Genomic DNA, 17315 nt, shown 5'->3' on the forward strand with positions numbered 1-17315 from the left:
TACACTAGTGAGTGACAAATGAACCACTTGGTATTCCATTTGGTGCAAGACAGGCTACAGATGGATTACCATTAAGGGTATAAATTATCATAAGAAATGCTCTTACACACACATTCTTTCTTCCTCATCAAAGCATTTGCTGAGAGACTACAGTTCAAAGCTATCTCAAAGAGAAACATAGTCTGAAGTATACAATTGCTCAATCTAGAAGAGAAACCTTTAGTCTAGACCATATACCTGCTGCCCATAACCAGTATACAGAGTGAGTATACTTTGGAGGAAGTAAAATAGTCATCGCTGGAATTGCAATACATGGAGCAAATTGGACCAGAGCATAGGGACGGAGATCATCAAAATACCTGCAGCATTAAGAAGTGAGGATTAATTAAAATCTTCAAAATATTCAATAACCAGACATCATTACATTTGATATGAACCATCTAAGGAAAACATTACTGATGAACAGAAAACAATAGAAGAAAATGCATTACATGAAGAAACAAATGCTTACCTCCAATATGCAATGCTGACGATACCAATCATAAGGAGAGGAAATAGGGATATTGTTCCAGCCCTTTCGTCCCACCTCTCAATGATGAAGACAGACATGATTGAAGTGAACGCAATAGTCATCTGAATCAATATACAAAGCAAAAGAAAAATATAGAACCTGTCCAAATTGCATTTGCCTCTTGAAATCTTACATGGAGTTCCATGAACATATGAGAAAAATCTACTTGGTATGCTAGGCAATATAATAAAATTTTCTAACGATGAAGTATGCAAGTGCAAATTGTATGAAGTATCATAACCATGATGAGATTTTCACTTAAAAATTGGCAAAGAAATTAATTGGATGAACAAAGAGCACTGAATTGAACATAATCATATCCATTGCATCAGCATGATGCAGAAGAACACAGAAAGGCATATGCAATTCACTAATTAATAAATTATATTTCTCAACGGGCCATAAAACAAGAATTTTATGACAAGGATCAAAACAGACAACCATTCACAACCTAAGGCCAGCAAGTCACGTAAATGGACCACCCCAGGACATCACATCACTATTGACATATTCCTTTTATAAATTTCAGGTGATTCTGCTGATAACTTTTTAATTTTTTTGTTTTTCCAACTATGCTAATTTTTTTGTTTTCTTTTTTAAGCAATATTTAGATAAATAGTCCCTAATTCAATCTGTTATTGCTATGCATGAATCATTCACAAAATCATACCAGAAACATTGTTTAAATATTAATCAATAAAATTTAGATATCAAAGGAGAAACCTATTTGCAATTCTGATATGTCCAAGACTCCTTCGTTCTGCTGCAGCTGCTTTTGAAGTGGTGGCCAGATAATTTTGAAACTTATACCCTTTCTCCTTGCTGAGTGAGCCTTCCTCTTTCCATGTCACTATTCTGTCAGCAGCATTCAGATCCAACCGTCTTTAGCTTCCATTTACTCCTTTCTACATTCTGTGCTGGCCTTGTGGTGGCAAATGGGCCCACAGGGATGTGGCAGAGAAAACACAAACCAAAAATGTTTTACAAGCTGCAATTTCTTGGAGGATCTCCCTTAGCCCTTTACAGGTGGCAATGGCCACTTAATTCCCAAATAACTTCAAATAGTGAGTGCGGATAAGTTTGAGGTAGTACGCTTGCCTAAAAACACATTAAATAATTTCTAAATCATCTAACATCTCCTGAATCTTCATGCCCTCTTCCTCAAAGACACAAATACCTCTTTTTGTCTTTTTCAGATGTCAAATGGCTACGTTTGGATACAGAAGGGAGCCACATCGTTCTTTGACCTCACAACAATTTTATTTCGACTCCCCAATTTCTTCCTCCCTATTGGTGGCTACCATTCAGTATGAGCATTCACACATTCTTGATTACTGATTTGAATTTGAATGCCCAGCTGTAATAGCCTGTAATTCCCCATAAGCCTAAATTTGACCCCTAAATGAAGCCAACAAAGAACCGAAAGGTTTTTGTCTTCCAGTTCTTGGATAATCCAAGACGGTTTTTGTCCTTCAAGGAAAGAAGCTAAACCAAAGCTCTGCACAAGGAATTCTAGAAATTAAAAATGATAGAATGAATCCTTTTTCCAATTATTCACCTCTCTTTATTCTTTTCCATCCAACCCTAAAAGTATTCACCTTTTCCCTCGAAACTTAAAAAAATTGCCTTTTTAAATAATTAAATATAAGTTGTCTTTTAATTTTCCACTTTTCGGCAACTTACATTTAACCATTAATAATTTAATTATTTTCTGCACGACCACCAAATTTATGGAAAACATTAAAGAGCCCAAACATGAATTCCAACCACACTCACTGACACTTAAAGTGCATAAGAAGTCAATCTGGATGAAGATTGGTGCTCTCCAAAGATGATGGACTTCTCCAAGAACTATAGAGTGCTCTCGGAATGTCAGATCCGTACATGGAAAGTACCATTGTACTTATTTTAGCTCCCGTAACTATCTACAACTACCAGACTACCTTCCCAATAAAGCTAGCATTCTTCAAGAAAATTGGAATTTCCAAAAATGTTGGAATGGACTGGAAAAGGGACATTACAATTATCCAATGCCTCGGGTTTCTTTCCGTACCCATCATGTTATGCTTATAATCTGGACATCATCACTATCCATAGCATAGACAACAGGTCAAGTTTCTATCTCCCAAAAGGGAGAGCATTGGACCAACAAAACAGGGCTTGGCCAACGGAAGAGCACTCAATTGGAAACTCCCATTGTTAATCACAGTAGCTGCATGAATAAAAGCAGATATGCAATCCTATCCATTGCTAGGAAAACTATGTACCAAGTGGTAAAGAAAAGAGGATCATTACACCCAATTTACAAATAATTTCTTGTTGTGGTTCACAGTTTACACAAATCTCCACTCACCAGCAAGTTATGGCACAAGCAGAAAAATATTCATGTGGACAACATTAAAAAAACAATCTTGAAATTGAAACCTTGAAATAATATAACCATCAGTAGATCCTACCATGCAGCACAACCTTGTTAGCAAGGGTCTTTCATTACCTCTCAATTCATGAAAATAATGAAGGGTGTAGCCAATAAATATAGTCTGAATTTTTTAAGGGCATATATCATGTTGCACATCTCCCTCACCTCCCTCTATGTGGTGGTGTAACTATACTCTACCTAGGATAAGTTATATCAGGAAATACAGATTTGTATGGGTGATGTTTCACTTGAGTAGTTGTGCCAGCACACCACCAGTTGTTACTGAAGCGTCTATATGCATATCAAAAATTAAGATTGGCATGCATCATTCATCCATAACATTGAATGACTACCGTTGTGGCCCTCCAAAATGAAAAAGATTTGTTTTCTTCAACAATTACAATGGTGAAACAATCTTGGCATATAGTCGTTCATAAACTTGTGATAGTTCATAAAGTCGTTCATAAACTTGTGATAGTTCCCTGTTAAATTCTTCCTCAGTTTCAAGGCCAACATTGTCAGGGGATGCAAACAGTAAGCAGGTCAGGTGAACTGCAGTCTAACAGTTGCCTAGAGGTATGCAACGAAAGCACGAGAAGAAAGCAAAAACAGTGAAGAATCAGGGAAATGTGTCAATATATTATTGCAGAACAAATGTACATCCTATGTGATCCGTAAAATATCAGTTGACTTCAACGGAGGAATGGAACACAACTTAGACGACACATGAAGTAGGTTTTAGGCCTCAAAAGTTGGAAATTTGGAGAGAAATCAAGTATTTTGAGCTAATCTGTGAAACTGCAAGCTTCGGATAAGTGGGAACTTCATAATTGTTAGGACACTTTCATCCAAGAAGTGGCAATTTTGTATTCTTTAGTCAGATTCATCAAAAAGAAGCAGCTTTGTGACTGTTGAAAAAAAGTGGCATTTTCACATGACAGAAATGCATCTAGTGGTGGGTGTTTTCTTTGGCAGTGTAAACATTGCAACAGAGAGATTATATGAGCTGATATTTTAGAGTGAAAGCTTACTTATGCTCCTTTGTTAGGGGCCAAATAAGAAAGGGTTGCCACATGATCTAATAATGCCTTATTGAGGATGTCAACATGAGGATGCTGACATGAGATGTAACAAATCAAAGAGTATTGCACATCCTCCTGCCAAGAAAAGCTTGAAGAAACCTCCTAGTGGATTCACACAACCAGCTGGCCCACATCCTTTCATGCCAATGCCACCATCTTCTAACAAGAGAATGTTTCAGTTTCACGAAAAAGAGGCCCATTGAACAAGGCCTTCAAAAATGAAATTAGAGAGGTTGCAGATCAGAGCATTGTTACGACAATGGGCTTCCTTTCAACATTGTTAGATTACCTTATTGGTGGTAGATGGTGAATACCCTTTGCAATACACCTCCTAATTAAGTTAGTCCTGATATGAAAAGTTGTGAACCGCATCATTGAGAGTGATCAAGGATACATGGCCCAAAACAAGTTTGTCTATCATTTTTGATGGATGGAAAGATTTCAAAAATAGACCATTAATCAATGTTACAGCACTGTCCCCTAAAGAGGCAATGTTTTTGAAAGCAGTGGACAGTGAGGGGCAAGTAAATGATGCAAGTTTCATTGCTGATATCCTCATAGAATCCATTGACATGGTGAGCCCTGAAAATGTTGTCCAAGTCATAACAAACAACACTAAAAATTGTAGGGCAGCTCAATCCATAGTGGAGGCTACATATAGTCACATTTTTTGGACACCATGTGCAATCCACTCAATTTAATATTGCAAAAGTTTGGTACACAAATTGTATGGGTCAAACAAGTCTACACAAAGGCCAAGGAGATTCAAATGATTGTGACTAATCATCATATGACACAAGCCATATTCAGGACCTTCTCCAACTTGGAGTTGTTGAAGGTGATTCAAGTTTTATTTTTCAATTTTTTTTTTTTTTTTTTTTATTGTTGATATGTGACATGTATTTTTTTACACTGTGTTAGGTTGCCAAAACACGATTTGCATCTCACACAATTGTCTTAAGACGACTTGTGAACATGCATGAGGCCTTGATTTCTATGGTTATCAACAACTTATGGAGGGTATGGAGGCAATCAAGCACAAAAAGAGCGCAAAAAGTAAAAGCATTGATCCTAGATGATGAGTGATGAGCTTGTGTAGAATATGTTTTGAATTTCACTGAACCCATCATGAACATTATTAGGTATGTTGATACTAATCGCCCATGTTTGGGTGAAATTTATGATGGCATGGACTCTATGGTGGAGAAAATAAAACCAATAATAGAGGCCATGGAACATGACCCAATAAAAACATTTTTCAAAACTGTGCAACAAATAATCACTGACCGTTGGAACAAGATAACCACCCCCTTACATCTATTAGCATGTGCTCTGTCACTTAAGTATTATAGCAAAGAGGTACCATATAGAGATGGGGAGGTTGTTGTTGGCTATAAGGTTGCATTTAGAAAGATATATATAGATGATAAAATTCAAAAAATTATCTTGAGCAAATTTGCCTAATTCATATCTTCGAAAAATCATGATGTTTCCGCTTTTCATGACAAATATGGGATAAGTGTTGATGAGTGGTAGTATCTACATGGTCAAGAGATCCATTTTCTTGCAGCCTCTTGCAAATTAAATTCTCTTCCAAGTATGTATCTTTTTATTTTTTATTTTTATCATTTTTCATTCGATGCTATCATGCTATATATTATATTGAAATATTTTTATTTCATAATTTAAGTTTTAAATTTTTATTCTTGAATTATAAAATTAAATACTAAAAGTTGCATGCAAACTCAACAAGTTGCAAGTTCTTTTTCAGCTGGGTAGAATTGGAGTACATACTCCTCCATCCACTCAGTCAAGCGCAACTGTTTGGGTGCAACCAAAGAAGAGAATTTGGTCTATGTAATGTCCCCAAACTGGAATCAGAGTGTCTATACAAGGAAACAACATTTCCAACAGTAATATGATATGATCTCACATTAGCAATAATAGTTTAAGAAATAATCAGCAATTACTTCAGTTAGTGAGCAAACAAATTACAATAAGCATTATGATTAGCCAACTATTCTATAACCAATCATTGCCTCGTTCAGTAGGAAAATCGAAAGGGTGCCAGTAAACTGTTGAACCTAACTAAGCCAAAGAGCGCATCACATCCAAATCATGTTCATTTGCATCACATCCCACAAGAGGTAGGAATGTCCAACTATTACCAATTCCATCCCTTGGGGTAATTAATTCATCACTTGGCCCACAAGAGGCAGGAATGTCCAGCCAAGACCAAATCCATCTCTTGGGGTAATCAATTCATCACTTGGCCCACAAGAGGTAGGAACATCCAACCAAGACCAGATTTATCTCTCGAGGTAATCACTACATCACTTGGCCCACAAGAGGCGAGAACATCCAACTAGAAACAGATCCATCCCTTGGGATAATCAATTCATCGATTGCCCACAAGAGGTAGGAACGTCCAACTAGTTCCAGTCCATCTCTTGGGGTAATCAATTCATCACTTAACCCACAAGAAGCGGGAACGTCCCACCAGGACCTGATACATCTCTAGGGCTGGTACTTAGTTTGGGGGAGCCAATAAACCGGACTCCCTAACTTACTTCCTCCAACTTATATTTGATTATTAAGTGATCATTGAATGCTTGGAATGATCTCTCCTTTATACTTTATTGGTGAAAAAGTCACCCTCTTTCATAGGGTTTGAAGCACCACCTTTCATAAAAATTGAGTCATCACTTTGCATTGATGCCTTTTGAGAATAATATATTATTCTCTAAACTCAATTGAACCTTCTTCCCTTTATATCTTCCAATGTTAAGAAGAAGTCACACCTCTTCATCATGTATGCCCTTTGGCAAGAGACACAACCTTTCACAATTTCTCCCCTTTGAAAAAGACACAACCTTTCACCATTAGCACCCTTTGAAAGAGTCACAACCCCTCATCAATTCTTCTCATTCCTTTCTTCTTCCATTAATCCTTCCTTAGTTCCCAAGCTCCTCCTTTCTTTCTTTTTCCTTCTCCCCTTCCAAATGAAGTTCTCTTCTCCATTTTATAACTCATGTTTGAGGGAGTCACAACTTTTCAAACATAATAATTTACAACCCTTCACTCTAAAAACAGTAGAAACAGGGTACAAATACATGTATAGGACAACCCTTCATAATTTCTGCCCTTTGACAAAGACACAACCTTTCACCATTAGCACCCTTTGAAAGAGTCACAACCCCTCATCAATTCTTCTCATTCCTTTCTTCTTCCATTAATCCTTCCTTAGTTCCCAAGCTCCTCCTTTCTTTCTTTTTCCTTCTCCCCTTCCAAATGAAGTTCTCTTCTCCATTTTATAACTCATGTTTGAGGGAGTCACAACTTTTCATTTCATACCTTTTGACCATTCATTAAACTTAATTAAATTTTTATTATATTTCAAGTTAATTCTTTTATATTTTAGTTTAAGTTTTATTTATATTCTCTTATATTTTAATTTTATTATTATTATATATTATTAAATCATATTTCAAAAAGGGGACACTATAGTCTGCCCTGCCCAAGATTGCTTGTCCTCAAGCAATGATCATGGAATTTTCAAAATGATTCCCAATATGAAATGGCTTTGGAAACACACTTGGAAGAAACATGTTGGAAACACATCAGGTTTAAACCAGACATGGAGCATACACATAAAAACATGAAGCATACACAAATATATGCAAACAAGAAGCATACACACAAATACACGTATCGTCATGTCCACCAATCTCTCATATTGGCTTGCCATTGTAGATTAGTCATTGAAATATTTTTGGACTGAATTAATAGATCCCTTCTCATTAACTAGAATGCATCCATTGATTTATCTTTACCCTACAAGCTGGCAAGATCAAGGCTCTAATACCACTTGTAATGTCCCAAAACTAGAATCAACCTATTTATACAAGGAAACAACATTTCCAACAATAATATGATATAGTGATCTCAAATTAGCATCAATAGTTTACAAAATAATGAACAAGTACTTTAGTTAGTGAGCAGACAGATTACAAGAATCATTATGATTAGCTAACTATTCTATAACCAATCATTGCCTCATTCGGTAAGAAAATTGGAAGGGCGCTAGTAAACTGCCCAACCCAACTAAGCTCGAGAACCATCACATCCAAATTATGTCTATTTACATCACATCCCACAAGAGGTAGGAACATCCAACTATGACTAGTTCAATCCCTTGGGGTAATTAATTCATCACTTGGCCCACAAGAGGCAGGAATGTCCAACCAGGACCAGATCCATCTCTTGGGGTAATCAATTCATCACTTGACCCACAAGAGGCAAGAACGTCCAACCAGGACCAAATCCATCTCTTGGGGTAATCAATTCATCACTTGGCCCACAAGCGGCAAGAACGTCCAACCAAGAACAGATCCATCTCTTGGGGTAATCAATTCATCAATTGGCCCACAAGAGGCAGGAATGTCCAACTAGGACCATATCCATCTCTTTGGGTAATATATTCATCACTTAGCCCACAAGAGGCAAGAACGTCCAATCAGGACCAAATCCATCTCTTGGGATGGTATACTTAGTTCGGGGAAGCCAGTAAACCGCATCTCCCAAACTTACTTCCTCCAACTTATATTTAAATGATAAGTAATCATTGAATGCTTAAAATGATCTCTTCTTTATACATTATTGGTGAAAAAGTCACCATCTTTCATAAGGTTTGGCAAGAGACACAACCTTCAACAATTTCTCCCCTTCTAAATAGTACAACCCTTCATAATTTCTGCCCTTTGAAAGAGACAAATTTTCACCATTAGCACCCTTTGAACGAGTCACAACCTTCATCAATTCTTCTCATTCCTTTCTTCTTCCATTAATCCTTCCTTAGTTCCCATGCTCCCTTCTTTCTTTCTTTCTCCTTCTCCCTTTTATATCTCATGTTTGAGGGAGTCACGACTTTTCATTTCATACCTTTTGACCATTCATTAAACTTAATTATATTTTAATTTAAGTTTTATTTATATTCTCTTATATTGTAATTTTTTTATTATTATTATATATTATTAAATCCTATTTCAAAAAGGGAACATTATAATCTACATAAACTCCAACTTTTGTCTATTGTCACATAAGAAACCTGAAAACAATGAGGGTGTAACAAAGAATTCGGATCTATCTCTTAAGTGTGCTGATTTAGATGCCACATTGGCACAGCTTGCCCAAGGCTCTATAGATGAGACAGCTCTTGCACTTGACACAACTAGTGGGAGAGGTAATCTAATGAATTGTGGTTCAAATGAAGTTGAACCAAATGTTCACCTTGATGGATTTGATGAAGAAGAATATGAATAGTAAATATCGATTGTAATTTGAATTTTCATTGTGTAATGACATTTTGAGACTTGAATATTATCATTTTTGCAAATCATGAATATGATATTATGCAGCATTTAAAATTTTTATTTATTCGCAATTACAGATTTATGAGTATCACTCTTCTTATAATTCATAATTTTGAAGTGTGAACATATATATATACCCATACCCATACTTGTACCCAAGGAAAAAAAATCTATATAGTCATACCCACACCAGTATCCCAACCCCACACTCGTATCCCATTAGAATAGGTAGTGTACGTTTGTTAATTGGCAACTTAGGATGGACATTAGCAAACATACACTACCTATTATAATACGAAAAAAGCAGCCTACTTGTAGAGACTCTCTACAATACAATTTAACCCCTTTTATAGACTCAGCTATGCCTATGAACTACTTTGTTCTGCAGCTCCAACTCTTGGAATTGAACACTCACTTCTTTGGCCATAAAAACTAACTGTGAGTGACTCTTGATCTTCCAATGATGTGTAGGTAATGAGAGAGTCAATCTTGCCCAATGTCCATAATCTAAAGCATTGGCATCTCCAAGAAGTTTGATGTAATAGACAATCCATGGATGAGGGAATTACAAGGTTCCTGCCACACCATCTTTCTATAACCAAAGCTTTCAAAAAAGATGCTTCAGCTTCCAGCAAACCCTATGCTTCACTTTCTCCCAAGTAGTGGTTTTAAATTCGTTGGGGCAGTTTTGTCATGTGACAAAAACACTAGAAAACACTCAAAGAAACATTAAGTTCTTCTTCAAGTCAAATTTCTAAAGACTTTTAGGATTCTTGAAATGACTATTCAAACTTAAATTGTCATGTCACCATGTGTAAAGTCCACATTTTTCGGATGATATGGTTTATGATTGGATTAGCCTAGTATTGGCCCTCGTAGGCTAAGACTGATGGTTAGAGGGTTCCCGTTGGCAGTGCAGGAGGCTTCCTTCCATTCCAGAGGTCAGAAGTGTTCAGGATTGTTTTTCGTTTGGTTCAGTTTGGGTTTCGTTTGACTCTGTTCCACACACTTACTATTTATAGTAAGTTAGTGGTTGATTGAGAGGGACCCTTCTATTTTTAGTAAGGCATTCAAATGAACAGTGGATGCAGTGGGCTACCCTATGGTGTTTGCAAAATTGAGATAGAATGGTTATTATTGGAGTTATGACATTTTTAATTATTATTATACTTTAATAATAATTAGTTATAAGAATAATAATGATTAATATTTGGACTTTATATTATAAGGGACATTTAATGAAATAAAGTCAAATATTAATGCATAAGTTATATCTTAATATTATATTTGCACTTTATAACTCAAGGGTCCATTTATCATTAAAAGGGGGGCATTTAATTAATTGTTTGGACGCCTATACCAAGGAGGATTTTATAAAATATTAAAGTGCAAGCTTATAACATAATAAATGCAATTAAATGATTAAGAAGTCTCTAGAAGGGATCGACCAGCTTTGAGAATTATATAAAGTGCCAAGAGATGATCGAATTCATTATTATTAAGCATTTGTTATTTCTTCATTCATGAACTGTGGAAGAAGACAAGGGTTTTCTGACATATCCAGCATTGGAGAACGTAGCCTCTTCAGTGTTTAGCAATTTTGAGGCTATGAGATACTAGCTGAGAATATTGCCGAAGTGTGGGCTTCATCCAGGAGTTCAATTTGTGCCTAAAGTGAAGGATTTTATCAAGGGTTTGAGGAGCAATAAAGGTTAATAAACTGCAGACCTGAAGATTAATTATTGCAGCCATTATAGATCAGACTGAAGCTTCATTTCCAGATTTTATTGTTGCTGCAATACGTAGAATTCATCACCAAGTTTAGGCGTGTTCTTCAACAAACCTAAACGCCTATGAAAATGTACCTCTCTGTTCATCTTGGTGGACGCCACAACTAGTGCAGCCTTGGTGAATGTTATATGTTGATGAATTCTTTACCAGCACGCGCACCATCAAGTATTTTCAATAGCAAACTGCCATTACATTCCAGATTTCTCATTATATTAACATCATTTAATTTGGCACAATGTACTTGGCTTTGGCGTTCGAAAATAAGGAGTTACAAGGTTGCACAATAACTGTTTGATGAAATGCCTTTGCTGTAGTTATTAATTTCAGTTTATATTGAATCACTAGTACGCATGCCAAGTGTTTGTAGAAATGCTTATTGGCTGTAGGAATCAGTTACAATCATTTTCAATCTTCATAAGCCATTGGAAACCCAAACGAGAAGTTTTGCATTGCATCTCTGTTATTTGTTAAGCTTATTTACATTCTTTTTAAGCATTTGGTCATCATTGGCAATGATCAAAACAAGTGTTTGACAATATTCCTTGGAGCTCAAATCATCACAACAAGGTCAGATTTACCAAGGGATATTACACCATGTGGTCATAAATTTTAATTCCTTTTCTTTTTAAGGCCCACTTGTTGCTCAACTTCACGAATTGATGTCTTCTCTTGAGGCCATCCAAATGGGGTATTTGGGTAAAGTGTCTTTTTTAATTTAATTGTTGGAGGGAAAAACTTTATTTGAGCGCCCAAATTTGTAATTACCTATAAAGACAAAGCTAGCGCTCCTTTTGAAATAGCTCATTTGACATTTGAAAATTTTAAATTTTCAAATTAAACACAAACAACGACAAAATACCTTGGCTGCAATTTCTAGGGGACAAAAACCCTCATAGAATCTTGGAGGATTTAGTGATGAAAACTGTCAAGTCCATTTTGAGCAATTCCACTCCAAGTATCACATTTGTAATATGTATTCAACATTTCAGCTGGAAATAATGAAAATTTGGAAGGAAATCTCAGTTTGGTTCAAAATTGCAATTTTATTTGAAATTTTCCTAGTGCCATATTCAGGAATTGCATATATACTCATCACAATTTATAATTCAGCACATGACTAATTATTAATCAAACAAAGGATAATTTGTTTATGGTTAGATCACTTTCCAACCTAGGGTTTGAATTCTTAATCTAGTTTTATAATCTGTGTATTTTTCAGTTATAGATCAAAAATACAAAAAAATTACAAATATTTTGAACACACAAAAAAATTAGAACAGTTCTCTTGGGATCCCTAATTGGGAGCAGTACAATAGTATCAAAGCCTAGATCTAACTAGCCTATAGGGTGTAATACTAAAAGATTGTTGCAGATCTACATTTTGGACTCACATGCTAGCCAATGAAAAAGAGCTTAGAAATTATCAAAGGGAAAGAAGTTTTAGGCTCCGGATTCAAACATAAAAATCATGGAGGATAGGGAATACTAGGAATCTAATGAAGACATCAATTCATTGCACGATGCCATTATCCAAAGTGAAAGAGAAACAACAAGAGAAATTCAAAGACCTGTGGTCATTATAGCACAAGCAATAAAGGGTTGAATCCGAGCAAAGCACAACAGGTGAAGGCATGTCTTTAAGAAATAACCGGATCTCAATCAACCCTCCATCTAAGATGTTCCAAGCTATTGTTTTACAAAGAAAAAAGGAACTAGTAGAAAAAGAGGAGCCCCACCCTTTTCAAGTAAGGAATGATCTCATAGCACTATGAGAAGTGTAGGGAGAGTTAAGTCACAATTTGTGTTTTCAGGACTTTTGTGATCTACGAATGAGAGACAAACCATAGAGAGGAAGAAGGTTTCTACTAGAGCAACCAAGGAGAGAAATACAAAATCGTTTGGATAAGGTCACCATTCTTATGATGGATCTAACAATGTTCAACTAGAGCTTGGTTGTAGAAATTGGACACCTACTTCTCCTTGAATCCAATGTTTGAAGAAGCAATTGAGTTTACAGCCCTATAACTAAAGAGAGTAGCTCACAAGTGGTGGTATGATGAAATGCTCTCTCAAGGACACAACTTTATTTCTGCCTTAGACAAATTTGGTCAAAGATTAATGGACATATTTGATAAGATGGATCCGGAAATTCATTTTAGGGAGCTGGCACAACTTAAACAATATGGGATAGTGGATAGTTATGCAACAGAATTTCCACAGAGGCTTCACTGTCTAGGCAATATTATATCACGTGCATTCATATTGGGGGGTTTAATATCCCAAAAATGAGGGTGCAATATATTGTCTATCAGTGAAAATAGGGGGGTTTTTAATTTCGGCTATGAAAAAGTACAATATTTGGTCAAAATAGGGGAGCTTTTAATTTGGGATGTGTATTGGGAGGGGGTGACAAAAAAGGAGTTTAGGGCAATATCTTTTGAAAATAAGGGGAATCTTTAGTATGCCATGAACACACGTGCCATCATAGATGGACTACTCACCGAAAACTCAATGAGTAGCAAAAACTCGCCGAGTTTTTGGGCCAGGCAAGTAGTTACGACTTCTACTCGCCGAGTTTTAGGCAACAACTCAGCGAGTCCGAGCCAAAAACTCGGTCGCGTCAGCACATAACAAGAAAACGTCAAAAGTTCATTGCATTTCATTTTTTGAGCTGGGTTTTTTGGTGAAAAGGGGGAAGAGTGACCAGAAAGGAGATTTCAAACTATTCTTGCTCATTTCAAGTGGATTTGAAGGGGATTTGGGGTGATGCATCAACCGCCCCAAATACCACCTTGCAGGAATAGACAGGCATGATGCTAGAGCATGCCTTGGGACCAATGAAGAAATAAAAAAGACAAATGAATGCCCTACTTGCAGCTGGAAAAGAGAAGAAATTGCAAAGGGAGAGGGCAAAGCTAGCCATGAGATTAGCCATAGCTAAATCTCAAGGTGTTTCTGTTGACATTGAAGAGGAACAAGAAGCACTTGAGGGCATAGTGGGCTCTCGGCATGGCCCACGTATCTGCAAACCCACCACCACCTCACCCATCACTTCCACTTCCTCTAGTAGAGTACCTGGCACTGTTCCATCATCACGATCAGGGTCCATGGGTGATTATTTTGTGCTCAGGAACACACCTGGAGCACAACCATCATTAGAGGCCACTAATGGAATAGGGAGGTACATGAGAAAACCGACATTGCAGCAGCTGATTTTTGGGACTTCAACAACATTCCATTCAATGTGGCGGACAATCCTTATTGGCTGAATTTGGTGAGTGCTATGACAATTTCTGGAAAGGAGTACAAGGCCCCTTCTCGCAAGGATTTGAGTGGGAGGTTAGTAAATTACTATATAGTCCACTTGATTTCATTTTTAATTATTTTTTAGATTTCTTGTTTATTAAATCAAAATTGTGTACCAAGACCTAATTTCACTTTGCTATTACAGGTTGCTCACAAATGCAGTTGCTAGGGCAAGAGAAGTGATGGAAGAACAAAAAATTGAATGGGCAAATTATGGCTGCACCATTCTTTCTGATGGGTGGACAGATGGCAACAACCGCACCATCATCAATTTTTTGGTTGCTTGCAAAAACAATGTAGTGTTCTTGAAATAAGTTGATGCTTCCAGCAAGGTGAAAAATGCAATAAAATTGGCTGGAATGTTGGAGCATGTCATCATGGAGGTGGGGGTAAAGAATGTGGTGCAAATCATCACAGATAATGCAGCAGCATATGTGTCAGCAGGTAGAATCTTTTTGAATTATCACCTTTAGGCATTAGCAATATTTTCATTTGTTGTGGCTTTGTTTTACTTGGTTGCATCTTTCTTAAGAATAAATTCTTCTTTTGCAGGAAGAATCCTCCAAGAGAGGCACCCCACTCTTTTTTGGACACCTTGTGCAGCACATGTCCTTGACCTTCTTTTGGAGGACATAGGAAAACTTGAGTGGGTGACTCCAGTTGTGGAAGATGCAAGGAGGATCACCAAATATATTTACAATCACCCTTGGGTCCTAAATTTGATGAGACAACACACCCAAGGGAAAGATTTGGTGAGAGTTGGTGTCACAAGATTTGCAACGATTTTCTTGACATTGCAAAGCCTTCTTGCTGCATTGACTTCTTTGAAACAAATGTTTGTGAGTGGAGAATGGCTTAACTCACCTTATTCAAAGAAGCCTGAAGGAGAGGTTGTCGCATGCATAGTCTTCGATAGCCAATTTGCACAAAGGGCTGCAGAGATTGTGAAGGTAACTCCGAAACTTTAATTTTTAAATTTTAATTATTCTTGATTCAAGTCTCACATTACTAATTTGTAACTTCATTATTTAATCTTTTTGTAATTTGTACTTTTCAATTGTAGGTGTCAAAGCCCTTGGTTCAAGTTCTTCGCTTGGTGGATGGGGATAAAACCCCAATGGGAAATCTTTATGAGGCCATGGATAGGGCCAAGGAGTCTATCAAAAATTACTACCAGGGGGACAGACTCAAATTTGATCCCATTTGGGAAATTGTTGATAGGAGGTGGAACAATCAGCTCCACCAACCCATTCATGCAGTAGGGTACCATTGGTATCACATTACACCATACATGATGTGCATATCCTCTAATGAGGAATGCAACCTTGCACTATTCTATAACAGTTTTTTTGTCCTTTCTATAGCCAAGATACTTTGTTCTCGAGAAGAGCATAACAATCAATAAGATTATAATAGAGTCTAGATGATATAATCCACATTTTTTCGGCTCTAGATTCATTAAACAATTCTTGGAGTTTGAAGCAAAACTTTGTGTAGCCATCAATCTTCTAACAACTAACAATTAATATCCTCTTACAACATCCAATAGTTATGTTATACTCAAGAAACCATTGTAGGTTATTGGATATCTTCTTTCGCTTAACTTTAAGCTATTTTAAATTTTAAATATAATATTTTTAATATTATTTTATTAGTTGTCCACTTGCCACAAGCCAAATTTAGGAAAAATTTTGCCATCACTACAAACACCCTTCCCAAAAACTTGAAGAAACATTGATGACCACATACCTACTGAGAAACAATTCAACTTCGATTATCAACCTCATGAACATGCTTAGGTCATTTCTTGCCCATATAGCATCACCACCACTCGCATAATCCATCCTTTGTCTTAAATGAAATCTTCCACTTGTCTCCCTCTCTAATCCTAATCTAATAACAATTGCTATTGAGGTCAATCTTCAAAAGTATTAGGCTTCACTCAAACAATCCATGACACTATTCATTCGCAATAAAAAAGCCAATACTTAATGGTAATCTTGTTTATTGCTCAAGAGTCTTATGTGCATTAGCCATTCACCTCCCTTTTTTTGCCGCAATGTCTCAAATTTTCTTTGATCATACCTCTTTCCACCAACTATTCTACATGCTCATTGAGGTTCACATTCATATCTAGACTCCTTATCTGTGGTGCCTTATTTGTAAAATTGGATCTTGAGATCAAATCAATGCAATTTGAGATTCTTCACATTGGCAACAATCTCTTTGTCATTTTAATATTGATTATCTCTATGTACTCCTTGATTGCAATTTGTGATTCCTCTAAGTTGTTTAGCAACTTCTCTTACACAAGTTTGAGCACTACTACATAGCAATCTTCTACATTCCTCAACTCCTTTAGAAACTCCTCGCTATTCAATAGCACGGCTTGCCTACCACATCTTCTTCTTCCACCTTCATCAATAGCAACTCAAACTTATTTTAATCCTTTGCAATTATGAAGGTCTTCTTCCACCCATTATAGATTATGCTTCTATCATATTGACATGGCCTCCCTCACAACACATGGCACACATTTGTTGGGATTATTTTGCACCATACCTCAGCCTTGTATCCTGTAATAAGGAATGCAACCTTGCATTGTTCTATCAAAGTTCTATTGTCCCTATTTGTATGGTTAGGGGTGTGCGACAACTTTTAACCCTAATTTCCCTTGTTCCATGGGGACACGTCCCCCCTGAAAAAATAGAAGTTTCCAAGACGGGGACATCCCCAAGACATGGGGGTGCCTACAGAACTTTCGTCCACTGTCC

The 17315-nt window shown here is 36.7% G+C and overlaps 1 protein-coding gene across 3 annotated transcripts in view; it reads right to left on the reverse strand.

Moving 5' to 3' along the window:
- The window catches only part of LOC131029581 (uncharacterized), an 86092-nt gene that overhangs the window by 15588 nt on the left and 53189 nt on the right, over positions 1 to 17315 (reverse strand). For all 3 annotated transcript variants that reach the window (XM_057960107.2, XM_057960105.2, XM_057960108.2), the window contains 2 exons: positions 512 to 633; positions 238 to 359 (listed from right to left, as the gene is read on the reverse strand). In XM_057960107.2, the coding sequence (XP_057816090.1) occupies positions 238 to 359; positions 512 to 633 (244 nt within the window). The remainder of the gene's footprint in view (positions 1 to 237; positions 360 to 511; positions 634 to 17315) is intronic.

The sequence above is a fragment of the Cryptomeria japonica genome, chromosome 3 (genome assembly GCF_030272615.1).
Source record: "Cryptomeria japonica chromosome 3, Sugi_1.0, whole genome shotgun sequence".
Classification (NCBI taxonomy): domain Eukaryota; kingdom Viridiplantae; phylum Streptophyta; class Pinopsida; order Cupressales; family Cupressaceae; genus Cryptomeria; species Cryptomeria japonica.